The 26,967-nt window shown below is 46.9% G+C and overlaps 1 protein-coding gene across 5 annotated transcripts in view; it reads left to right on the top strand.

Moving 5' to 3' along the window:
- The window catches only part of ATP13A4 (ATPase 13A4), a 68,284-nt gene extending 42,173 nt beyond the window's left edge, over positions 1-26,111 (top strand). For all 5 annotated transcript variants that reach the window (XM_031957398.1, XM_031957397.1, XM_031957395.1 and 2 more), the window contains 13 exons: positions 235-359; positions 1,862-2,025; positions 3,308-3,433; positions 6,763-6,842; positions 7,861-7,903; positions 9,426-9,535; positions 11,600-11,696; positions 14,292-14,364; positions 15,770-15,944; positions 16,738-16,928; positions 17,765-17,853; positions 19,954-20,034; positions 25,742-26,111. In XM_031957398.1, the coding sequence (XP_031813258.1) occupies positions 235-359; positions 1,862-2,025; positions 3,308-3,433; positions 6,763-6,842; positions 7,861-7,903; positions 9,426-9,535; positions 11,600-11,696; positions 14,292-14,364; positions 15,770-15,944; positions 16,738-16,928; positions 17,765-17,853; positions 19,954-20,034; positions 25,742-25,954 (1,567 nt within the window). In that variant the 3' untranslated portion in view covers positions 25,955-26,111. The remainder of the gene's footprint in view (positions 1-234; positions 360-1,861; positions 2,026-3,307; positions 3,434-6,762; positions 6,843-7,860; positions 7,904-9,425; positions 9,536-11,599; positions 11,697-14,291; positions 14,365-15,769; positions 15,945-16,737; positions 16,929-17,764; positions 17,854-19,953; positions 20,035-25,741) is intronic.
- The last annotated feature ends 856 nt before the right edge of the window (positions 26,112-26,967 follow it).

Here is a 26,967-nt window from a genome sequence, read left to right on the forward strand (position 1 = left end):
CTCTGCCTTGCTCTGTCTCTCTGTCTCTGTCTCTCCTGTCTCTCTGTCTGTGTCTCTCTCTGTGTGTGTCTCTTTCTCTCTCTCTGTCTTTGTCTCTCTGCCTCTCTCTGTCTCTGTCTCTTTGTCTCTCTCTGTCTTTGTCTCTCTGCTTTGTGAAAGACGAGTCACTTTCTCTGCTTGTCCGGAAGAGCTCTAGACATTTCGTTTCCTTTTCGCTTTTTCACACCCTCCAAGGGAGAAGGTGGAGTCGGACCTGACGTTCCTGGGACTTCTGATCCTGGAGAATCGTCTGAAGGAAGAGACCAAGCCGGTCTTGGAGGAGCTCATTTCGGCCCACATCCGGCCAGTGATGGTCACAGGTACGGGGGCCGGGCTGCGAGGGCAGCTTGCAGTGGAAAAACAAAGGCGGTGGAGAGCGTGAGCTCGTGACTCGTGGTCCCTGGGAAAATGCCCCCCCCCCCCAGATTGGAGCCCACTAACTGACTGCAAGACCAGGAAAGTAATCATTGGGAGGAATTCTTCCTTAGATTCAAGTGGCAGAAATGAGTCAGTAGCTGCTGTCTGTGCAAGCTGCGCTGGGAGCCGGGGCTTTCGGAGACCGGGAATGAAATGGCTCCTGCCTCTGCGGAGCTCATAGGCTGGAGAGACACCGTGCTCTTAAATTGGTGTATACGCAAGCCATTAATCAAGCAAGGAGCATTTATTAAGCACCAGTTGTATGCCAGCACCTGAGTTAGGCACTGGGCCTAACTTAGGATAAAAGCAAAGCAGTTCCCATGCTCAAGGGGCTTATATTCAAATAGGGAGGGGGGTGTTTGTGCAACTAGTATGTAAACAGACACACATGTGCACATGCCTACACACGTGTACTTCCATTACCTGCATATGTTTTATATGTACATATATGATACCTTGTGTATGTGGTATACACACTTTATAAGACTAGACGGACACATGTGCACACAACAGCACATACATGTACAGGACAATGTGCACCTTCTACACATGTGTACTTCCATTACCTGCACGTGTTTTTATATGTGCATATATGACCTATATCTATCTATCTACATGTGCACATACAATGCACGTATTTGCACACGCACACCCACATTCTCTGCAGCTCCTCCTGCATAGATCCTGCTTGCGTACACTTGTTTACAGGTCCATTAGCTCCAAGCCCTTTGTTGCCTGGGCCTGTCTTTGACTTTGTTTCTGTCCCAGAACTTAGCCCAGTGTAGACATGGTGCGGACCCCAGACAGATGCTGGTAGGCTGGCTGACAGAGCCAGCAAAGTGTCCGCTTCTGGGGCAGAGCTGCCAGGGCCGGGGCTGGGGCTGCCAGGAGAAGAGCTGAGGGTCTTTGTGCCCCACGCAGCGATGGGCTTACTGACTGAGACTTTCCCCAAAGGCTTGCAAGCTTCCCTTGGGTCGCCGCTGCGGAGCATAAGCCCCGGGGGGAGGCTTTGTCCCTCTGTCCCAGTGCCCAACACAGAGCCTGGCACAGGAGCTCAGCAGGGCCCGAACAGCCACCCCCACCAGACTCCGTCCTGAGGAGCACCCCCCTTCCTGTATCCCAGCCTCTGCCCTTCACTGCCCTGAATGCCAGGGGCTCTAACATGCGCTGAAATCGGATGCCGACCATTGTGTCCAGCTCCGGTGTGACGGGGTCAACATGGGCGATCTTGCACGGTTTCTCTTGGTTTTTCCCACTCTTGTGCGTGAAAGCCCCTTCTAGGCTTAGAGACCCTCGGTTCCCATGCCCGGCAGTCTCCTCCTCACCACCCCCGCCTGGGAGATGCCCACACCACCCTTTGCCCAACGGCGGGGGTGCTACGGGCTCCTGCGGCTGCCATTTACAGGGGACAACCTGCAGACCGCGGTCACGGTGGCCAGGAAGTCGGGGATGATCGCCGAAAGCCTTAGAGTCATTCTCCTCGAAGCCAAGGAGGCCGAGGGGCCCTCACCAGCCTCGGTCACTTGGAGGCTGCTGGAAGACCGAAAGCACGCTGGCTATGGGGACCGGGTAAGGGAGAGATTCCCTGCTTGTGGGCAAGGCAGAGCCGCCGGGTAGGGCTGAGGTGAGGGACAGCTCCCTGAATGGCTCGGGAAATTGTGTAGGGACCCCCCCCCCAACCCTGCTGGCCATGGGCCTGTGCCTGTGCTCCAAAGGTAGGTGCTGAAGGGGAGAAGGAGGGGGCCGAGCCTGGAGGGGCCGACAGGGCTTCGAATACTGACCTTGCCGGTTCTCACCTACACAAAGCTTCCTCCATTTCTTTGCCTAAAAAGGAGATTGGACTCGGCGTTGTCTTTGTCCCCCTGACTCTCATTTTGAGTCTCACAATCCTCCACCTACTTCAATCGAACAGAGTTTATTAGCAACATTTCCAGGCCCTGTATTTACGCACCCAACTCACAAGAAGCATCCCAGGAGTCCAAGTTTTTCCCAGTGGTAGGGAAATGCCCTTTACTTGATATTCCTGAAGAAACACGTGTCTTGTGCCAGAAAGGTCAGGGAAAAGAAAAATCACTTCCACTATTTCTCATGTTTTCAAAATGATTATTGAGCCAGAGGGGCAGGTGGGAAGGGCACAGACAGAAGGTGATGCCCCGGAAAACCGGAACCTATTTTTTCCCACAGAAAATATTAAATATCCCATGTTGTCACTTTCTCATTTCTGTCTTGTCCTTTGGAGCCACGCTGAACTGGGCAAGGAGATCCAACTCTCGAAGGCTAGAATACTGTGAGCCTCCCCTTTGGGAAAGTCTGGAGGATTTCTGGACTGACCTGGAGGGAAGGATCCTTGACTCAGAGACAGCAGGAACGTTGGACTCCACTGAGTCCAGTCTTCTTGTTTTATTGATGAGAAAATGGAGTAGAAGTGATTTGCTCCAAGTCCCACAGCTAGTGCACATTGAAGGTGGGGTTTGAACTCAGGTTTTCCCAACTCCAGATCCAGTGCTTTGTCTACTAAAGCAGCAGCACAGCTGGTGGCTTGTTAGCCAAGAATCATATGGGAAGAGGGATAATTGTCCTTCTTAGAGCTATAATGATGGGAGCCTAATGCCCACACCCCTGCTTGACTGACTTCATGTCTTTTTGGGAAGCCCAGAGTCAAGCTCTTTGCTTTCCTGTAAGTGCACGGGGCGCTCATCCAGCAAGGGGAGCTTAATGGGACAACTGGAGTGGGGATGACTGGAGAAGGAACTTCCCGTTCCTTCTCTCTGCTCCCAGAAAGCTGCTTATAGCTTTGACCAATTCATGTTTTCAGTTGCAAGTTCAAAAATAACCATGGCCTGACTTGCAGGACAGTTACATTAACATTGGAGAAGATGCCAGCAGACCTGAAGATGAAGGAGGAAGCTATCACTTTGCCATGACTGGGAAATCCTATCAGGTGCTAAGTCAACATTTCAACAGTCTGCTCCCCAAAGTAAGTTTGGGGATTAGAGTCCCAGTGTTTCCACTAGTGATTTCTCTCACAGCATGCAATTCTTTAAAAATGGGTTCCTAGCAAAAGGATTTGCAATTGTCAGTGCTGAAAAATTACCCGGGCATATATCTTGTAAACAAAAAGCTATAACAAAAAAATAAAAATGGGTTCCTAGGTTGGGAATATCTGGAAGTTCAATAGTATTGGCTAAAGGCATGAGTTTCATTTTGAGCAAATGCACAGATAACACAAAGTTAAGAGGGAAAGATTGCACATGAGGTGAAAGTTTAGGGTCCCAACAAGTTTCAATAAAATAGTATTTTAGTTTTTATAGAATCAGATGGAAGAATTTAGGGCAAATGTAAAGTCATTTCGGGTGTAAGACAAGAGAAGCATGGCAACAATATAACAATAACTGTGGGGTTTGCAAATTTGAATTAGCAGGAATATGACAAGTGGTAAAACTAAGGCAATCGTGCCGCATCAGCCTGGACATGGTTTCCAGGAACAAGGTAGGGCGAACTCCTCTGTATTCCATTGGATTCAGTTCTGGGCACTACATTTTAGAAAAAAAAATTAGCAAACTTGAGAATCTGCAGAGCATAGTGAACAGCCCTGACTTGAATCCAGAAACTAAAAAGTTGGGTCCTGAATCACCCAGAGATTATTACCAATATGATGTGAGATTTGGGCAGTTTCCTGTTCCTTTATATCATTTTATTCCTTGGTCATCATCAGATAAATGTTTGTTGATAGGGAGAGCATGGAATGAACTGTCCTAGGTCCTGAAGGAGCTCAAAAGGAATCCTTGCCATGTTTCTGTCCCCCAAGAGCTTTGCAATCTAAATAGAGTCCCAAAGCAGTTAAGTCAGAGTGTAAGGGACCATGTGACAGAAGGTCCACGTGAGAGATGCAGAGAGATGCAGACAGTGATCAATGTAGAGAATGGGGTAATAACCATGGGCTTGAACAATTAGGCAAGAATGGGGCTTGAACGGAGCCTTGAAAGATAGATAGGATTTGGAAAAGTGGAATAAAAAAACAGAAGAACCTGGGAGGTAGAAGTTGAAATCAATTAGCACGAGAAAAGACACTAAGTTGAAAAGGAACATAACTTATTCTGGGGTATATTGAACAGAATGAATAGATGTTCTCAAAGAAAACCAATGGCATCAGGAAGGTGAGGTCATGACTTGCAACTCAATGGGGTTTAAGTGAGGCAGGGTTATGCAGAGTAAACAGAGGAGTGGGAAATGAGGTCCCCACTTACGTTGAGCTGCAGCTGAAGGCACTGGCCTGTTAGAGATTATGATTTCCATTTTTTTTCATCTTTTTAATGTTCACATCCTTTTCTTCCTGGCCTATGACCACCAGGGAAGCTCAGATCGTTCCATTCTTGAGTCCCCCCTCCATCTTGGTGTGGAACTGCTGGCTGCTTGCAGTAGTTTGTTTTTTCCGGGTCCTGCACCCTTTTTGTCAGTCTTGGCTGACAGCTGACAGGTTACATTTGGTATCAATGATCACTGAATCCAATGTGAATGCTGGACAAATTATCCATATTTCCTCAGGCCAGCCAATGGGGTGATTTGCCTTGTCATTTTCTCTTAACTCACACAAGGAGATTTCTTATGATTAACAATAATTCACCAAGTATGTGTGCTTTTCAAATCTAAAAATGCTATATAAAGTCAAGCTAGTATTGATGTTATTGAGCTCATTGGTATAGTGGATGATAAAGCGCTAGTCTTTAAAATTAATTTTTTCATGGGCTTTATTTGATATACTTATTTTCCCCAGTTACATGTCAAACAAATTTTTTTTATTTAAAAAACTTTGGATTTCACATTCTCTCTCTTCCTCCCCATCCCCACCACTATTGAGAAGGCACATGTGAAGTTATGCAAAACATTTCCCTAAAAGGCTTGTTGAAAAGGAAAACATACACCTCCCCCAAAAAAAACTCCTTAAGAAAAATAAAGTAAAAAAAATGGCAGAAAACATAGGGATAAAAGGAGTTTTCCTTTAAAAATGAAGTAAAAAAAGAGTATGTTTCAATCTGTATTCAGACACAATCAATTCTTTCTCTGAATATGGATAGCGGTTTTCATCCTAAGTCCTTCAGAGTAGTCTTGGATCATTGTATTGCAAGAATAATAGTCATTCACAGCTGATCATCCCACAACGTTGCTATTACTTTGTACACAAAATGGTTCACTTTGAATTCAGGGAGGACTTTTGAGGTTTTCCTGAGAGCATCCTGCTCATCATTTTTGATAAAATAATAATATTCCATCATAATCACACATCACAGTTTATTCAGCCATTCCTCAATTGATAGGCATCCCTTCAGTTTCTGATTCTTTGCCTTGAGAAAAGAGCTCATAAATAATTTGTGTATATACAGGTTTGAATCCTGTGGCAAATACTTACTGATTGTGTGATCTCTAATCCCTTAACCTCTCACCCTTCGTTTCCTGGTCTGCAAGATGGGAGGAGAGTCAATAATATCAATCAATATTTATTAAGCATCTATTATATACTAGGCATTCTGCTAAGTGCTGAGGATACAAAAAAGGGATAAGATAGTTCCTGTTCTCAAAGAGCTTACAATCTGTTGAGAGACAACATGTAAAAAATATATATATACGAAGCAGGATATACACAGGATAAATAGAAAGTCCTTAAAAGAAGGAGAGGACTGGAATTAATGGAGGTCAGGGAAGGTTTCTTGTTGGAGGTGGATTTTAGTTGGGACTTAAAAGAAGCCCAGAGGGTCCTTAGATTCGAGGAGGCATTGGATTCCAAGAAAGGGGGGCAATTCAAGAAAATGAAAGGGTTGTCTTAAGGACCAAATGAGATATTATGCACATAATGTGCTTTGCCAGTCTTAAAGTTAGCACTCCAGTAATGCCAGCTGCAATTATGTGATGCTACCTGTATGGCTTCTGACCTCAGGTGGGCTCAAGGCAGTTGGACAATTGTTAAGCACTTCTTCTATACGGCTCTGGCAGGAACACATCGTGTCTGGCTTTTGCCAGTGGAGAGAATAAGCCGTGTTTACTGGGAAATCCCCACTCTGTTGAAATCATAAAATATTGACTCAGTGACTTGTAGAGAGATTAGAGCTGATTAACGCCTGTACTAGAAAGTGGTCCAATGCTTATGGACGGAGTCCAAATCTCCACTTCATTCTTGAGTGAAGACGGGTTCATGGCAGCGCTGGATTTAAATCGAACTCGTGCTAATTGCCAACCAGTCTCCTGCTGTGGCTCCTCGGGCTCCTTGCTGTGTCTCTTTGATGCGATGATCTCTTTCCGTATTTTTACCAGGTCCTGATGAACGCCACGGTTTTTGCCAGAATGTCTCCTGGGCAGAAATCCAGTCTGATTGAAGAGTTTCAGAAGCTGGAGTAGGTTCTTTGCAAGTACAGGCTGGTGGCCCAGGCCACCTGGGCAGAGCAGGAGGCCACTGGTGTGGAGCCTAGTTCCGCACTCCTTTTACCTTGGGATCTCCTGCTTAACTAGAAAGCACACATGCTGGTGTGAATGTGTGGGAGCCTCGGTCACTAGTCCCGCCGATGTCCCAGCATTCATTTCTGAGAGATTTCCGTCTCTTGCCCTCCAGCCCGGGCCAGCGCCTTCGGGAAGCACAGTGTTTCATAACCTGAGACTGGCAGCTCAGACCCGGCTGGAAAGCTGCACCAGCCAAGTAAAACTCGCTTATCTTGTGTTACTTGGCTCATGCTAGTGAGCCGGTGCTTTGCAATACTCACATATTACACACGGCTCTCCCCGTTCTGCAGCAAACTCATCAGCTGCCTTTTTACTCAACAGAAAGGTGGTTTGGGCCCATTCTGAGAGTTAATAGGAGGAGCTACGGGCCTTTAGAAGGCAGCGGTGTGGCCAGGTGTCTCAGGCTGTCGGGGTGCTTGCTGAGCTCTTGGCTTCTAAGTTGGGGGCTGGAGACGCTGGGGTTTTGTAAGCGATGATCCTGGGGAGAAGCTCCTTGAGTAGCAGCATGTGGTCCTGCCGCTCGGGCTGGCCCGCTGTCTTTTACCTTCGTGGTTTCAGACGTGCTTTCTGAGCTGGGAACTCTGCCCCTAGAAGGTTCATCTTGCAGATTAGCTCCCAGAATCCCAGTTTTAGAGACAGGATGATTCAGGCCCCCGAGGCTTAGGCGACTTGTCCACGGTCCCATGTGAAGCCCTCGGGAAGGAGGAGCACCCAGCCGGCCCTCTGGTTCGTTGCCTTAACTGGCGACTAACCCCACTCACCGGTCAGCTCCAAGCTCTTAGGCTAAGTCCCCAAAGAGAAGCCCCGGCTTCTGTTGGTCTTGCTGTGTGCTCCCACCCCAGTATCCTTGAATTGAGGCACTGGCAGGCCAGGATGCTTTAGTGCTAAGGCTTCTACTGACTTTACCCTCTGTAGTTACTTTGTAGGTATGTGTGGCGATGGAGCCAATGACTGCGGGGTAAGTGGGGGCACACTCCTGGCACGGCCTTGGTCCAAATCCCAAGGAGGCGCCCCAAAGCCCTGATGTCCAGTCCGTGTCTCCTGGGCACGGGGCTGACGGTTCTGCGGTGCTGGGCAGTCAGTGACGGAGCTGGCCCCAGCCAGGGCCCCCGATTCCACTCCGAGAGTCAGTTATTCCCTGCCTCCTTTCCCATCGAGGCTTCATGGATTCAGCTTAATTTAAGTCAATCCCCTCCCCCTCCAATCTGTGCAGATTTTGTGTTTTCTTACACGTGTACTCATCTCCCACTTGGACCCCAATAGGCTGTAAGCTTCTCAGAGGTAGAAACTATTAATTTCTGACCTTATATCTCTAGTGGCTACTGCACTTATAGCTACTTCGTCAGCCAATTGAGAAACGTTTATTAAGCACCTACTGTGTGCCAGGCACTTTGCTAGAGTGCTAGAGATGCTAAAAGAGGCCAAGAAAGGCAGTTCCTGCTCTCAGAGAGCTTATAATCTAACGGAGGAACAACATGTAATAATGAGTACAAAACAAACTAGATACAGGATAAATAGAGAAAAATTAACAGAGAGAAACCAAATTAGATACAGGACAAATAGGGGAAAATTAACAGAGAGAAACCAAATTAGATACAGGACAAATAGGGGAAAATTAACAGAGAGAAACCATGGAGTTTAAGAGTTGGAGAAGGTTGCCTGCACAAGATGGGATTTTAGTTGGGACTAAATTGATTTAAATTCAGCATTTTATAAGCATCTGCTTATAGTGAGTTGGAGTCTTTTGTGTACCATAGACCACTCTGGCACCTAATTAGCCCAGTGAAGCCTTTTTTGGATGACGCTCTTTTCTGCGACATATATTTCTGCAATATATGAGGGCATAAAGGAAGGCAGTTACATTGAAGTACAGTTATCGAATGTAGTTTTAAGAAGGCGTCCCTAAAAGATTAAAGTGCCTGGTACTAAGTGAGGTGCTATTAATCATATTTGGTCATGACCAACCCTTTGTGACCCTGCTTGAGATTTTTTTTTCTTGGCAAAGATACTCCTGTTCATTTTACAAATGAGGAAACTGAGGGAAAGAGGGTTAAGTGACTTGCCCAGGGTCACACAGCTAGTGTCTTAGGCTGAATTTGAACTGAGGAAGATGAGGCTTCCTGACTCCAGGCCTAGTGCCCTATGCACTATGGCACCACCTAGTCGCCTAAGCAAAGATGGAAATGACTGTCCCACCCCTCTATTGAGGATAACAACATGGACACAGAGAGAAATGCAAGATGGCATGAGGGAATCAGGACTTCTGGGAGGAGCTGAACCTTCTAGGAGGAAGCAGGTGGTCTCAGGAGCCCAGGTGAGGAGGGGAGCATTTCAGGCAAAAAGGCAACCAGAGTCTGACGGGCGTTAGAGCAGGAGAAGAGACTAGACTGTTTCAGGAGCTGTCCCCGTGTAACATGCATAGGAGACATACTGACAGATGCAGGTTCCGGGGGAATGAAACCCAAATGCTTGCCTTCCAGGCTTTGAAAATGGCTCATGCGGGCATTTCCCTGTCTGAACAAGAGGCCTCCGTGGCTTCCCCATTCACCTCCAAAGCCCCGAATATAGAATGCGTGCCCCACCTCATCAAGTAAGTTTGCTCCTCCTCGAAAGCTGGCTTTCCTTTGGGTTTTCCAGTCCCGGCGCAGAGGGTCCTCGAGGGGAAAGGGCCAGAAGGAAAGCAGGAGCAGCTCCAGGTGGCCCACTTGGCAGCTGGGTTCCACATGGAGCTACCTGGGGGGATAGCGGAGCAGGGTCACCCCACTTGTCTAAAGGGGGGAGGGGACTAGGAATGGCCCAAGATTGTCAGTGAAATTCATGGACTAAAGCTGAGTTTTTAGGCTATTTTGCTGAATGTATAAGTCTTGTTGTTCCTTCTGGTAAGTGAGTAGTTGACCATATTCCCCAGAAGCTTTTGCTTCCTTGAGCATGGAACCCCAGAGAGAACTGGGGGCTCAGAAACCTAGGCGCATCTTCTGTTTTTATGCCGTGAGAAGCGGCAACTTGCAGTTTCCGGTGCCCATCTTATAGATGCGAGGACCGATATTCATGAAGTTGAGGAGGTTGCAAGTTTGACACCTCCGCCATCCAGCTCCCAGCCCGGGTGCTGTCCACTTCAGCACCACGTGGTCCAGGAGTTACATAGACTCGTCCCAACTGCTTAGGCAGGAGAATTTATTTTGCTCCATATTGTTCCCATCGAGCCTGATCTCTGATTTCCCTGAATGCTGGAGAGGAGGCTGAATGCCCGGCTGCCTTGTCCTAAGTCCTCACCCAGCAGGTCTCCTGCTCCCAAGTGGGCTGTGCAGCTGGCTTTCTTCTAGTTCTAAACTGGCTCTAAATAGCACTCAATAGCATCCTCTGTGGGTGAAGCCTTCTGGGTCCCTGGCTGCAGGTGAGAAGGAGGAAGGTAAAGGAGATGAAAGTGGCTCATACGCATTTCCCTTTCTAAAGAGAAGGAAGGGCCAAGACCTTTTCAAACCTTCTCCCAGGATCAGTCTCTCAGGCCGAGGGCCATTTGTCTTCTTGCCAACAAGAATGGAATGGCCGAATGGCTTCACATTGCCCTGGCCTAATTGCCAATGTCGGAGGTGGAGTGGGCACCCAAAGATGGAACGTTCCTAAGAAATCATTACCCAGTACAGACTTGGAGCTGGTAGGCACAGGGGTCATAGAGGCCACCCCCTTCCTTTTACAAAGGCCAAAGGAAGTTAGGGCCTCCTAAAGGTCAAGCAGTTGCTAAGGATCAGAGCCGGGGATTAAGCCTGTGTCCAAATCTAGCATTCTTTTCAGTGGCTCTTGCCAGTTCCCTTCTTGGCTCAACAAAGTTTTAAAAGATTTGACTCAATAGCTTAAAAAAAGCTGCAAAAGAATGCACATTTGTAAAACTGATTATTAGTCATTTGGCCAAACATATCACAGCGTGTCATAAGGGAGAGAACCCGAGCGAGTCTGGAAAACAAGAGATCTCTGAGCATCTTTTCCTAGAAGCCGACTCTTACTGGTTCATGATCACACATTATATCGTCATTTATGGCCACTGCTTCATTTGACACTCCTCCTAACAGGTTGGAGTGGTAGCCATTGATTTCCATTGTACAGATGAGGACATGAAGGCTGCACTGATGTAGCCATGGTCACATGAGGCAGGATCAGACCCTGGGACTCTCCTGACTTCCTCTCCTGCCCTTTCCACGGCCCTTTCCACTGCCCCACCCACTTCTTTCTGCCACTGATAACTGATTGCTAGATGACCAAGCCAGAAATTCGCACCAACAGCAGCTGTGGAGATGAGGATATGGGGGAGAGCTCAAATCTCAGTCATGGCCTTCTTCTGCCCTGCTGGGCTCCCTCCCCAGAGGCACTAATACAGTCGAGTCACAATGGTGTCCACGGTCCTCAGGCAGCTCCACAGCATCATGTGGTTACAGCTTCAGAGTTGGAGATGTTTTCAGCAGTTTTTCTTCCCTTACCCGGGTTACTCTTCTACAACCCTGTTACGCTTAATCAACACAAGGTCACTTAATCCTTGTTGAAAGACCTCCAGTGAGGGGCTCACCCAGACCACTAGGAAAATGACCAGCCCCTGGGTAGGTGATGCTCTAGACACCAGTCATATCCTCCCGATTAATGGACCTTTTGTTTCCTCCCCCAGGGAAGGACGTGCGGCACTGGTCACCTCGTTCTGTATGTTTAAATACATGGCTCTGTACAGCATGATTCAGTACATCGGTGTGCTCCTGCTTTACTGGGTATGAACCCCACCCCTTGGACGTGGCCTCCTCCATGACAGGGGGTCTAGAGGAGACCCTGGGGTCAGCAGATCCAACTCCATCACTTTTTAGATGAGGAAATTAAGGCACAAAAAATAGAAAGAATTTAGGATCATTCACCTTGCAGATGCCCTAGTCATAGGACCTTGGTTCTAGAATGGAAAGGACCTCAGCGATCTTGTTATCCAGATGCTTCACTTCATAGGTTGGGAAACTGAAGCCCAATAGATTGTAGAGATTGACATAGCAGTGGTGAGATTTGAACCCAGGTCCTTGACACCTGACCCTGTGCTCCACATGTCATGTTGCCCAGTTGTCTCATTTTACAGATGAGAATGTATATATGGAGATGGGGGGGGGAGGTGGATTTAGGTAGAAGGACCTTAGGAGTTTGGGGATTCAGTCCTTTGTGCATTTTCTCATTCAGGGAAGGGATTTCTACAAGAGCACAAAGTCAGTAGAGAACAAGTCGGGATCTGAATTCAGATCATTCAGTCAGGGGAATTGAGTAGGAGTGCATAGGAGATTGTGGCTGCCAATGTTCCTCCATTTGAGACGAAGGAAAACAAGAAACTGGGTAGCTTGGGGGTGAGGACTGAGAGGGGCCCTTCTGAGCAATTCCAGCCTTTCTCCTTTGGGGCATCTTAGCATTGCAGCTTCTTGGCTCCTTATTCAATCTGCAGCTGCCCTTGGCCACATCTGGGGTCACATGAATGAGAGGGTAATGTTTGTATGGATTTATTGGGAGGGGTGGTTTGGGGCCACTTACTGCTCTAAACAGAGGTTATTAAAGGCAAGATTTGTTAGGAAATCATGATCCCTATGATCAGATCTGTCGTGCAGCCCATCTCTCCATCCTCCCAACCACTGGCCCACCATGACTCTTTTAGTCTTGTCCCTTCTCCTGCATATTAGGCTATTCCAAGGTTTTCTCAGGGAGGTTTACCTGGGAAGGAGCTAGTTAATTAGCATTGTATGCTGACAAGTCCATTCTGTGGCTGGAGGGTTTCCTGAATAGGCTCTGAGATCATCCTTGACTGAAGTCATCTATCTTCCATGTGGACATCTATATAAGAACAAGTGCATCTTACTGGCCAACCATCTCATTGATTTCATTTTTAATAAGCAAAGACATTTCTTTGAGACCCAGCTTATTTTTGAGCTTTCTGACCCTAACACCTTTTCTTCCTGCTCTTCTCTTCATCCTGATGTCCTCACCTTTAGACTAAGTCTGTTTTTGTTATTCAGTCATATCCAGGTCTTTGTGGCCCACCTGGGAGTTTCTTGGCAAAGACCCTGGAGGGGTTTGCTATTTCTTTCTCCAGATCATTTTACAATTGAGGAAACTGAGGCAAACAAGATTAAATGACTTGGCCAGGGTCACACAATCAGTTAGTGTCTGAGGCTAGATTTGAACTCAGTTCAAGTTTACATACTCCTGACTCAAGATAATATGGACTTCCATTTACCTAGTCTTTTAAAACTTCAAAAGTGCTTTCCTTCTAGTAACTGATGAGAAGAGAAAGATAGAAGGAGTATTATTCCTATTTTACAGATAAGGAAACTGAGACCCAGAAAAGTAAGACTTGCCTAAGGTCATACAGTTAGTGTTGGAGTGGCAATCAAACCCTGTACATTGACCACTGCATTGTATTGTTTCCCCACCCAAGTGCCTGGATTTAGAAAACACCTGTTGGGATTGGTTTTTCTGGGATAACCTTGTACCGCACCATGGAGGCTACATAGCTCTTGTGATAACTTTGTAGTTTAATAAGATTCAAAATAAGATAAAAAACATGGAGGCTGTTTTTGAACCTGACTCAAGTCTGAGCTTACATCAAAAAGCTGCTTCAGCTGAATCGAACATTTCTAGATGCTGAGGGTGGAGTCATCACATGTAGGAGTTCTGGCACACAGCGGCCAGTCAGCCGAGGTATTTTCCATCCGGTGGCCACGGCCATGAGAAAGGGAGGTCTTTTGTTGAAAACGTGACTTTAAAAAGTCTTAGGACTCTGAAATAATAAAGGGCAGTGAAAATAACTCATCAGCCGCTCACTATCTCCAAGCAAACTTTCCTAAAATGTACCTCGGAAAAGGTAAGTATTAGTATTGCCATTTTCCACAAGAAGAAAAATGAAGCCCTCCCTTCAATCTCATTGAAGCAAGAATGCTTGCATGTGCCCCTGACACCAGAGCATGCAAAGTGATACAATCTAGGGGAGCAAAGGCAGAGCTGGTCCAAGACTCTGTTTACATTCTATTTTTGGCAGAGTTTCATCTTGGGGCACAGATATTCTCTACAGAAGGGCTGAACACTGAAAGGGCGTGTGCCAGTGGGCTTCTGCCTTTTTGTTTGGATGGGTCAGAGAAATAATTCCCACCAGCACCACTCAGAGACCCTGAGGCTGAAGGGCGACTGAAGGACTTCTCCTCCTTTGCTTCCCTTGACAAGCTCCCAGCTAAAAACTAGCCCTTTGGTCTTCTGGGAATACCTTTGCATAACTTCCACCATGTTAGCTTCCTTTCCTAATGGCAAGAGATGGCATTCACCAATGTTTCCCTTTTTCTTTTCAGAAAACAAACAGCCTTTCAAATTACCAGTTTCTGTTCCAGGATCTAGCCATCACTACCATCATTGGGATAACAAGTAAGCAACAAGTAAAACTTTCTGCTTGTGGAATCATTCTTAGATTCCTGCTGCTCCACCCAGAAGTCTACACTGTCCTAGGGAGGGCTGCCTCTTCAATAATCAATGCTGTGGGAGCAAATCAGACATGTAGTTGGGTTCCAGCAGAGCTGACTGTAAGAAGAAAGGAAAAACAAAGAAGTAGTCAATAAAAAAAAGAACGTACAAAAATAAAGCTGGAGATTGGGTGTGCCCATTAGGCTATCTTGTCATTTTGTTCCCTTTCTATAGGGAATATGGTAGACTGTAGTCCAGTGCCCTGACAGGCATTTTTCCCCTTCAAATTCCCAAAGCCCAGCCCAGTGCTTGGCACATAGTAGGAAGTGAGTCTTTGGAAATGATTTTTGGTACTCTAATGTAACTGTGATGTAGAAGAGCTGTGTGAGCAACCTGGGGCTCCATTGGATGCCATGCTCCATGTGGGTCACCTCTGTGTGTGATGGGGCAGCCTTGAAAGCAAAGGAGATGTTATATCAGCTTAAAAGGAAGGTGGCTTCCAGGAAAAGGAAGGAGATGGTCCTACTGTGTGCTCTTCCCATTGTCAGCCTCTTCTAGATTCCTTTGTTGAGATCTGGGTAGCTCAGATCATAAGGATGTTGATAACCTGAAGTGTCTAGTGTAGGATAAACACAATGTGGAGGGGCCTTGAATCCATGACATATGAGGAAGGATAAAGAATGGCTGAAGGAACTAGACAAAGTTAGCTTGAAGGGGGAGAGGAGGGAGTGAAGGAGATAGAGTTGCCAAGAGGCAGAAAGACCCAAGTTCAAATTTCACCTCAAATGCGTACTAGTGGACAATTTAACTTTTTATCTGCAAAATGAGGCATTGGACTTGATGGCCTCTAAGGTACCTCCTTGATTTAAATCTATGATCCCAAGATTGGTGAGAGCTGTGTTCAAGTATCGGAAAGGCTATAGCATGGATGAGTGATTAGACCCTTTGGGTTGGTCCAAGGAGGCAGAACTGGAAAAAAAGGGGCAGGCTACAGAGAGGGAAGCTTAAGCTGCAGGCTAAGCAGAAGCTTCCTGATCCCGAGAGCCATCTCCAGTGGGCCTGCTGCCAGGGGAGGGGGTTTTCTACTTCCTTGGAGGTCTCCACAAAGAGGTTTTTGGGGCATATTAGTGGAAAGTTCATGACCATTATGGGCTGGACTGGATAGTCACCGAGATCACTCCCAACTCCCAAATTCTGTAATTCGGTGAAACTTTGGGGAAAACTTGGTCTAGAGCCTCACTTTCCTCCTTATGAGTAATCTGATTTATTGCAAAGAAGAGCAAAGCGCCTTTGTTCTCCCTTCCAAGGGAGAAGGTGACATCATCCCCGAGTGCATTCTAAGCGTTTCCCTTCCCCTTTTGTCTTTCAGTGAGTCTGAACGGTGCCTACCCCAAGCTCGTTCCTTACAGACCCCCTGGCAGGCTGGTCTCCCCTCCTCTGCTCTTCTCTGTGCTCCTCAATGTGCTCTTCAGTCTGGTCATGCACATGCTGGGTTTCATTCTTGTTCGGAAGCAGCCCTGGTACTCTGCCACCGATGTCTTCAGGTACGTCCTCATCCAAGGCAATCCAGTGTAATTCAGTAACAAAACTCGTCAAGTATCCCCTGTGCCCCCGGGAAGCAGACACAAGATGGAAACAGCCCCTGCCTTCAGTGAGTTTCCATTTTACTCTGGGGAAAGGAGTGGGTGGGATGAGAAGTGCTCACCCCAAAGGGCATCCAGAAGTGTTTGTAAAGTGAGTCAGTGCTAATAGTGTGAATGATCCATAAATCCTTGGAGGAGGTAGGATGTGAGCTGTGCCTCCTGGATGTTAAGGGATTGGCTCAAAGAGGCAGAGATGTGGAGGGAATACACTCTCACCAAGGAGAACCACTTGGGCAAAGTGGGAAACAGAGCGTCCTGCTGGGGAAATAGCCAACAGATGTATTTAGCCGTGGCAGGAAAAATAATATTTGTGGACATTCAATACACTAAATACTTGTTAAGTGTGTTCTAGGTGTGAGGCACTGGGCTAGATAAACTGAGATAGAGGTGGGGGGGGGGAATGACAGTTCCTGCACTCAAGGAGTTTCTATTCACCTTATTCTACTTATTTGGTATTTTTGATCTCAGGCAATTAGTGGGAGTGTGGGTAGGGTTGGAGCAGAAGGGTGGGTTTGTTGGAGAGTTTCTCTGCTATGTCCCCAAAGTATTGCTTGGTCCGAGAATTCTTTCTCTCAAATCCCAACAATCTCATTTTCGGTGCTTTTTCTGCACTTATTCACTGCTCACATCCAGGGCTCCATACATTCTCCCTTTTTATCAGTTGATGAATGTTCCTCTTCTGGCCCCTTTTCAGTGCCTGCTCCCCACCAAAGGGAAACTTTTCCAGAAGCACTGCTTTACCCATGTTACCAGGGAAGCTTGGCCCTGACAGCTTCATGAGTTACGAGAACACCACAATCTGGTTCTTGGGGACCATCAACTGCATCATTGTCGCGTTGGTGTTTTCCAAAGGAAAGCCATTCAGACAGCCCATTTACACCAACTGTAAGTATTTCTGGCACTGTCCATCCGTGAGTCAGAACCACAAAGGATTTCCTCACTATGCTCATCATGAAGGAACACGCCTGGAGGTGTCTTAGGAGATGGCTCAGGATTTCCAGGAAATCCAGAAGTGATAAACAAATAAATGATATCTTCCCTTCCTATTTCTGGGGTAGAGGATCCTCAAGACAGTTGTCCTGACTATCTGACAAAGAGTTAAATTACATAATACATTCAACTTTATTCATGAAACAATATACTGAATCCAAATACAGAGAGGAGCTGTGATTTCGTCAACATGAGGGATCCCTAGGACAGGATCACTTTCCATTAATAAAGATTGCAGCACATCTATAGTTAGGCAGATAAGACCCAAGGAGTTACTGGAGATATGTAAAAGCAAAAAAAAAAAAAGGCTCATAAGCCTATAATTATCATTACAAGGTAGGAAAAAGATCTTAGAATTTATCTAGCTAGCTCCCCCAACCCAACCCTACCATTTTAAAGATGCAGTCTGCATGGGTAGCAGTATCCACATGGATAAGATCATGGAGCCTGGGAATATGGAACCAACTTTCTTTATTAGAATTCAAACATTATATGGGGATACTTTGAATTAGTTTTAGGAAATAATGAATGAGAGCTGTAGCAGAGGAAGATGAAAGGACTAAGCTCATGGACCTTCTTGGGTTTTGGTTTTTGTTTTTTCCTCAAATGCTGACATTATGCAACGCGTGCCATGGACATCTGGTGACTTAGGACGAGTAGCCAGTGTTAGTAACACCAGGGTGGGATGCTGGGAATTAATTCTAAGTGCTGTCTCCTCTTTGGTCCTTCAGATATCTTTGTCCTCGTGTTGGGAATTCAGATGGGGGCATGTATCTTCCTTCTGTTTGCGAATATTCCTGATCTCTACCAGCGGATGGATGTAAGTATCCTTCATCTCTGGATATCTGACCCTATTGTCGTGATGTTCCAAGACACCTGCCCATGTACCCTGCCCGGTGCTGCAAGCAGTAGACTTTGTCCATCCGTAGTTGTCACGGATGCTGAACAGTATCAACAATCCAGTCTGCTCTTCCTTCTCTCCTGACCTTTAAAACATCTTGTGAGTTTTTCTCCTAAAACACTGGGGCAAACCTTTCCCTTCTTCACCCCCTTCAAAGCCCAACAAGTTGTTTTTCAACTGCTTTGGTTTCCAAACAGCTTTGCCCAGAGCTCTTTTTCTGTTAATTCTCAAGCCCATGTGTGATTTCAGACAAAATGAATATGGATTTTTGCTATTTGCTTAGACTTCACCTCTTAAAAATTCTTTTCAAAGGGCCAATTGCTATGCCTGTCAGGCAGCTTCCTTCCCTCCCTTTTCCCTCTGCCACATATTTCAATGTTTAGATACCTTTGAAGCCCCCGGGAGAAATCTGAAATACACAAGATGTGGAAAAGCTGCGCCCCTGACCCCCACTTCTGAGCCTCGGTGCCTCATTTTCACGCTTCCGTCTATCTGTGATCTCATCCCTTTGGACGTTCCCTCCAAAGAGGGAAGCAGATGCAATCCTTTCACGCGTGCTCATTCTGTGCATCTCTTGTCTATCCTCCCATCAATCAACATCTATTAAATGCCTACTGTGTGTCAGGAACCAACCTCAAGGGGCTTGCATGCTACAGGGGCTGATCACGGGCACACAGGCAAATCCATACAGAATGAGTGTATGGTCTACACATGGATGCATTTGTATCTGTGTGAACATACACACATGCACACGCAGTTGTTTGGGGAGGAGGAAGTGCTGGCCCCTGGGCAGAGATCGGGAAGACCTCCAAGAAGCTGAGCTGAGCTTGGAAGGAGCCAAAGGTGTCCAAGTGAGAGAGAGGCATCCTGGGTATGGGGGCAGCCTGAACAAGGGTTAGCGGTGAGGAAGGAGGCATCCTGGGCTCGTGGGACAGCCGGCACAATGAGAAATGAGAACTATATCCCAGAGGACAGGCCAGGGAAGGAGGCAAGATAAAGCTGACAAGACAGATTAGAGGGAATCTGTGAAAGACTGAGAATCCCAAAAGAAGCATTTTTATCTTATCTTAAAGGCAATAGGGAATGGATGGAGTTTCCTGAATGCTGTGGTTAGGTCTGCTACTGACAGCTGTGTTCAGGATAGGTTGGAATAGAGAGAGCACTGAGGCAGGGAGACCAGAGCTATGGTAATATTCTCATTCATTCTCTCTCTCTCTCTCTCTCTCTCTGTCTCTCTCTCTCTCTCCCCTTCCCTTTCTTTCTCTCTCCCCCTCTCTCTGCCCCTCTCTCTATCCCCTCCTTCTTTTTCTTTCTCTCTCCCTCTTTTTCTTCCTCACTCCCTCTCTTTTCATTTCTCATCTCCTTCTTTCTCTCTCCCTTTCTCTCCTCTGTCTCTCTTCTCTCTCTCTCTCTCCTTCCCCATCTCTCTCTTGGTAGCTTTCATTCTAATGACAGAAGACTATCAAGGTTGGGGAGGGTTCAGACATGAGACTTATTCTAGTACCCAGTGCCCGGCACCCCACAGATGCTTAATAATTGCTTGTTGAATACATACGTCCGTATATGTATTATTTTGATCCAGAGTGTCTGTGTAGGGCATGTTGGATAAGTGAAGCAGGGCCACATTTCACAGGCCTTCAGTGTCCAGCAGCGGAGTCTGGGCAATTGGAAGAATAAAAGAGAGTCATTGTGGGCTCTAGAGTGGGGCTGTTATAGGGAGAGCAGTCAGGCATGAGGGTGCAAAGGAACCTTCTGTGGAGCAGAGCTAGGAAGTCCAAGAGAAGGTCCCCTGCTACTTGCAGCACGCAGTTTCCCTCCACTGGGCCTTTGCGCTGCCAGTCACTCCTGCTTGGGATGCCCTCCTCCTCTCCTCCATCTCTTAGCTGTCCCAGGAAGCACAGTCGGGAATCAGAGGCAGAGAAGGCTGCACGTGGCTGTCCTCGGCAGCCGACCCAAGGACCCCCTTTCCCAGCCTCACGCCCGAGTCCCTGACTGGTTCCATCTCTGGGTCTCTCCTAGCTCGTCTGCACACCCACCCTTTGGAGGGTCTATCTGATCGTCATGCTCGCTGTCAATCTGATTCTGTCCTTGGTTGTGGAGGTGAGTGCCCTGGGGTACTGGGAGTGTCAGGGACTACTGGGAAACACCGAAGGAAAACGACAAAAAGACAGAGGCCAGCCTTCTGGGAGGCTCCCCATCTCCGACAATGGGGGAGCCAGGGGCTCCGTGGCCCCACTTCTGTGGCCGGGGCAGCAGGGTAGATAGGATTTCCTCTTGGTGGCGTGCCCAAGCTCCCTTTCTTCTTTTCCACCTTCCACCCCCTTTCTTTTGTCCTGCTCTCAATTCTGACCTTCCTTCCAAATGACTTCTCCCATTTGGGCTGATCTCCCACCATCCTACTCTTCAGAGTCCCTGTGGGGAGGCCTTGACCCCTCAGGCTTATAGAAGGGAATGTTGACCTTCCCCTTTCTGGGGTCCCCACGGGTTCCTCTCTTTGCCCTTAGAACGCAGCCACTTTCTTTGTCATCCCCATGTGGGCCTGGGATCTGGTGACTTCGAGGGCTTTGATTGTGGACATCACCTAAGGTGCTTTCCCTTATAGTGAGCAGGGAGAAGATTGGGACTTTCATGACTTCAGCCTCCGTGGTTCCTTCCCAGCTCTCAGATCAGAGCTGCTAACTAACTAAGCCAGCCTCCGTGCCGAGGGGCCCAGCAGGAGCCAAAGAGAGCCAACCCTGCCCTCTGGGAAAGTGGTCCCAAGGTCCTGGGGGCCCGGCCACCAAGGCCCGGAGGTCGCTGACACAGGTGGTCATTTGGAGAAGGTTTTGTGTCTGCCAGGAGCCAGAAGGAGCTTTGTTCCATTTTCTAGAGGAGGAAAGTCCAGCTCTGCTGCCCAGACTCCGAAGGCAGACTCACTATCACACTGCCTCTCTCCTTGTTGTTTCTTGGCCTGAAGAGGAAATAGAGGAACAAACTCAAGACATCGGGGATTCGGCGGAAGCCCTTTTCTCCACTGCCCTGTGGGGGATACTGGGATTTATTTCTGAGGCAGCACCACAAGATCCCAACCTTGGGGTGAGACCCTGGCCCGGGACAGAGGTTCAGCCAGTTGGGCTAAGCAGTTGGCCAATGGAAAATCAGCTTTTTCTGCCACTAGTTACTGGTTCTGGGTCCCTTGGGCTTAGGGATGAATTTTAGGGGTCCTGTGAACTTGGATGAGAAAAAGAGCATCTTTGTTTTCACTAAGACCTAACAAAAGTTTGGCATTTCTTTGACGGTGAATGTAGGTGACAGACACACCATAGAAGTGTCTGTTAGGGCTCCATGACCCACAAAAGCCCCCCAAACAAATGCAATTTTGTATGGGTTGGGTTGGTCTTTTGAGTCACCAGTGTGGGCCTGGATTCTAATCCCAGCTCTGTCATGATGACAGGTAGAATTTCAGCCGTGGACCCCCAGGTGCGAGAATGTTTTCAGCGGCTCTTTTTGTGGCGGCAAAGAATTGGAAAGTGAGCAGATGCCCATCAGTTGGGCAATGGCTGAATAAATCGTGGTACATGAAGCTAATGGAAAATTATTGTTCCATAAAAATGATGAACGAGCTGATTTGAGAAAGGCCTGGATTTATATGAACTGATGCTGAGCGAAACAAGCAGAACCAGGACTACACTGGATACAGTAATGACAAGTTTTAGCAGTGATCGCCTCTGAAAGACTTGGTTCTTCTCAGTGGTTCGGTGATCCAAGGCAAGCCCAGTAAACTTTGGATGGAAAACGCCATCTGCACGCAAAGAGAGAACAAATGAATGGAGAAAGAATCCACATCAGCACATGCTGTTTACTTTTTTCCGTCTCTTGTTTTTCCTTTTGTTCTGATTTTTCTTTCCCAACATGATTCATAAAGAAATGTGCATTTAAAAATTAATGTACTGCATAACTGGAAAATGAAAGAAAATAATTTAAAAACATAATGAGAAAAAAAGAAGAAAGAAGAAGGAAGAAGAAGAAAAAGAAGCTGATGAAGGTGGAAAGGACCTCAGCAGCAGCTAGTCAAATCCGGTGTCAATGAGCATTTATTAAGTTCCTGCTATGTTCCAGACACTGTGCTGGGAACATGAAGAAAAACAAAAGAAGTTCTAATTCCTGTCCCTGGGAACCCACAGTCTAAAGGGGGAGAAACAAACCAGATATAGGAGACAGAATAAATTGGGATATTCTCGGAGGAAAGACATCCAGATGGGGCCAGACTTCCAGCAGAAGAGACTTTGGTTGGAGTTTGAAGGAAGTCAGGAGGCAGCGAGGAGAAGACAGAGAACTGCAGGCCTGGGGGATGGCCAGGGAAATGTCTGGAGCTGAGGTGGAGTGTCCTGTCCGTGGGGCAGCTGGGGCCGGGGTCCCTGGAGTGAAGTCTCCACGTGAGAGAGCCAGAAGGCTGGAAAGGCAGGAGGAGGCTCGGTTCTGAAGGGTTTTAAATGGCAAACATGATTTTGTATTTGGTTCTGGAGGCAATAGGGAGCAGCTAGAGTTTATTGAGCTGGGGTGGGAGGGTGACATGATCAGAGCCAAACTTTAGGGGAATCCCTTTGATCCACTGGCGTGGGGAAGAGACTGAGGCAGGCTAATGCCCTAGCAGCCATTGCAGTAGTCCAGACAGGAAGTGATGAAGGGGGTCTGGGAACATTAGGGCAGACAAGGGGGATCTGACCCAGAATCCCTCTTACAACATGTTTAATAAATGGGTATCCAGCCTCTCTTGGCAGATCTCTAGTGAGAGGGAACTCATCACTTCTTCTTCTTCTTCTTCTTTTTTTTTTTTTTTTTTTTTTTTGGCTGAGGCAGTTAGGGTTAAGTGACTTCCCAGGGTCACACAGCCAGGAAGTGTTAAGTGTCTGAGGCCAGATTTGAACTCAGGTCCTCCTGACTTCAGGGCTGGGGCTCTCCCCACTGCGCCACCCAGGTGAACTCCTCACTTCTTGAGGATGACCACTCCCCTTTGGGACCGCTCTAATCATTCGAAAATGTTCCTCCTGGTCACCCAAAGGTCTCTTGGTGACCGGGCTGCTGCCCCTCATTTCCAGCATCTAGGTGGGATCTCAGAGCCTGGGTAACTTAGCTCCCTTCGGGAAGGTGAGGAAGCAGGTGGAGGGAGGGTAAAGGGTCTGTTTGATGAGACAGTCGGTGAGTGGGCCAGATTCCGGGCCTCCCGACTCCCAGCTGGGCGATGCTGATTTTGAATCCGTCTCAGGTCCGAGCCTCGGTTTCTTTTAAAATGAGAACAATGATGCTCGCAGGCCCCCTCACAGGGAGGTGCCATAATGTATGGCTCCATGACGATGAAAGGTAGCCTTTAATTAGCTCTTCCAGATTGCAAAGCACGGTACCCAGGCTATCCCATCTGATGGTCCTGTATATAAATGGGCCATCATTATTATCACAGGAGGCTGCGGCTTCTTGTGCTCAGTGACCGTGCCCGGGGAAACCATCGTGGCAGATGCTGGACCCGATTCAGAATAACCAGCAGTGCCCATCTCACTGGGCTGGTGGGGGAGCTGCCCACGGGGTGAGATGCAGCCGGGAACAGTTTGCCCCCACGGTCGGGAAGGCGGCTGGAGCAGGCGCCGAGGAGCACTTAGACTTTCCTCGGACGGAGAAGACAGAAGGTCGTCCGCTGCATCCTGGGCCACTGACGGCCATCCTCGCCACAGGCCTTGGCGACTGAAGAGAGAAAGATCGCCAGCTTTGGGCAGCCCCGTCTCACTTCACTCCACAGCGAGGGAGGACGTGACCTGCGTCTTTGTTGGTGCTCTCTGGGAACGAAGGGCAGACAGTTATTCCCAGCATGCTCTCCCGCGGCCCCGCCCTCAGCATCCCCTCGGACGGTCTGAGGTGCCCTTCTCTGGGCACCTCCAGGTCCATTTCCCGGGATTCAGTGACCAGGAACTCCCCCAGGGCTGCCGGGACAGTCCCCTTGGTTTTGTACAAGGGCAAGGAAAAGCTGCCTTCATTCTCTGGGTCATTTTCTTTGATCATTTTATCACATCATTAGCTCATTGTTAAAAATAAAGCCAGGAAGGGCCAAAACGGGGGCTACTCAGTTTATGACAAGAGATGACACTGATTGTGCTTCTCCACATCGCCACTAGAGGTCGCCCACGAAGAACATGAATTGTGCTGTATGTGTATATAAGAAAGTTCCTGCTTCAGTTTCCCTTCTGCAGGCAGGAGCCCTGGTCCATCGCCCTCCGGTGAGCTCTGAGCAGCTCTGACCAAAGGCAACCCCATTTCACCCGGACCCCTGGATGCCCCCTTATTTCTTTGTTCCAGAATAATTCTTTTTTGAGACAATGAAATTCATTTTTAAATCTCTAGTCATTCAAAAATAATTGCTATTTACTGTTTTTTTTAATTATAGCTTTTTATTTACAAGTTATCTGCATGGGTAATTTTACAGTATTGACAATTGCCAAACCTTTTGTTCCAGTTGTTCCCCTCCTTCCCCCCACCCCTTCCCCCAGGTGGCAGGATGACCAATACATGTTACATATGTTAAAGTATAAATTAAATACAATATATGTATACATGTGCAAACAGTTATTTGCTGTACAAAAAGAGTCAGACTTTGAAATAGTAAAATTCGCCTGTGAAGGAAATCAGAAATGCAGGCGGGCAAACATAGAGGGATTGGGAATTCTGTGTAACGGTTCTTAGTCATCTCCCAGAGTTCTTTCGCTGGGCGTAGCTGCTTCCAGAATAATTCTTAAAGAGATTTTGATATGTCAGTGCACAGTTAACAGATGGTGAGAAAAATCCGAGAAGTGATTTGGTATCTTGATTATTTCTGACAATGTTGAAACAAGAATCTCTCTCGCTGGGTCTGTCTTCTGCCTCTTCCAATGGTTTTTCAGGAAAAGTTTTGCATGTATGTGTGGGTTAAGGTTTCAGGGACAGGGGTCACTTATGTACCTGTTACAAAAGGAAGCAAAGAATAGTCTGAATGAGCCAATGAAATCTGGAGGGAGCCTCAAAGGCCAGCTATAGTCTAAGACAAGCAGGTTTTCAAGAACAGAGTGGTCAGGAAGCTTGCTGGTGCAGTGAATAAGGGTTGACTTTAGAGTTAGATAGTCCTGAGTTCAAATTCTACCTTAGACATTTACTAGCAATGTAGCCCTGGATGAGTCATTATGGCTTTCTGCCTCATTTTCCCCATCTGCAAAATGGGATAATAATAGCATCAACCTCAATGGGGTTGTGGTAAAGAATAAATGAATATTCTAATAATTAGACTAACCAGAAATGCGATGGTCTGCCTCTACGAGTATTAGCTTCTCCAAACATGTTGGGAAGACTAAAACTGGGATTTTTCCAATTGAAGCTGAATAAATTTCAGAAATGTTAAAGGCAGGATTCAATTACTGACTGGCAATTGCATCTGCTATCCTACAATTCTGATATTCAAATTAATTTTTATTTATAGATGTAAACTTTCTAGGAATGGAGAGTGGAAGTTACTAGGGAATTATGAAAAACTAGAAAGAAATGAAAGTGTTTAGAGGATATCCACAAAGTGCATTGATATATAGAAATTTGAAAATTGTCTATAATTTATATGTATGGCAAAACATTACTTTGTGAGACCTTTTAATTTATACATCAACCAAAACATTAAAGATAAATTGGGCCAAAAAAGAAAAACAGATGAAATGCGTGCTTTAGAGCATCTGCATTTTAAATTAAATTTATAAAGTGCTTTGCAAATGTTAAAGCAATAGAGGAACATTAGCATTATTGTAATCATTCTGTTTTTCAGGAGGCCATCATTGAAAATCGAGCCCTCTGGCTGATCATCAAGAGAAGTTTTGGATATCAGTCTAAAAGCCAGTATAGAAAATGGCAGAGCATGGTGGCCAACGAACCGGCCTGGCCCCCCCTCAATCAGACTTTCTATTCTGACCAGCCCAACAATGCCAGAGGAGTATCTTACAGCAACCCTGTGTTTGAGAGCCACGAAGAGAGTCCCTGAAGGATATATCCTGGGGGTCTGAGGTCTAAATGGCCTGCCAAGGAAGAAAGGGACAGAAGGGCTTCCGGAACTTTGGGGTCCCAGGAAGCTCCTTCTAATGGCAACCAGAGATTTTGATGAACAAATCAAATTATGATCATAAATTAAAGACTTTTTGCCCAAATCGTGTCTTTGTATTAGACTTGCAGCTCTGGCCTGTCCCAGTCTTCACCCTTCCTTAGCTCATGGTGTTTCTTGGATGCTCAGTTCCCAGAGGAGAAGAATAAATGCTGAGGTCCTAAGGTTTGCCCAGAGAGGGGAGGTAGCAAAGCATTCACGGGTGTAATGATAAAGTTCCATCTGTCTCTCCAACCTCCCTCACTTCCCTCCTCTCCCTTCCTTTTCTCCACTTCCTTTCCTCTTCCTCTTCTGCTTCTCTGTCTAACCAGTAACTTTTTGTGGGAAAGAATAAAACCAGTCTATCAAATCCTAGTCAACGCTTCAAGGAAATCTGACAGCACATAAAGTGTTCTATCCCCTAGTTTCCCACAGTGCAAAGATGGGTGTCTTTCTCTCCTGCTTTTTATAAAACATCATCTTGCCCCATCATTCCCATTTCCATTCCCCCCTCCCTTTTTTCATCCTCTTGCCACCGCCTGGAGCCCAAGGCATTTCAGCACATCTGGGGTAGAAAATACCTCACCGGCATTTTCCTCACACTTAATGACTGTAAGCTCCATGAGGGCAGGGTTTGTTTCATTTCTTCCTTTAATCCCAACACTAAGCATGATGTCTATCATGGGGATTGATTGACACAAGGGAAAACGAATGATACAGTGTCTCTCCTCATGGGGCTGGTGATCTTTGAGGAGATAACACACATATAAGAAACAATTTCATATCAATAATGATCCAGAAATCCAAGGGATCTGGCCAGAAGATGCTCTATTTAATACAGTAAAACACCAGCATGGAGACAACATGGTGGGATTAATAGAACACTGGACTTAGTCTTATGTTGTGATCACAGCTCT

The sequence above is a fragment of the Sarcophilus harrisii genome, chromosome 3 (assembly GCF_902635505.1).
Source record: "Sarcophilus harrisii chromosome 3, mSarHar1.11, whole genome shotgun sequence".
Classification (NCBI taxonomy): domain Eukaryota; kingdom Metazoa; phylum Chordata; class Mammalia; order Dasyuromorphia; family Dasyuridae; genus Sarcophilus; species Sarcophilus harrisii.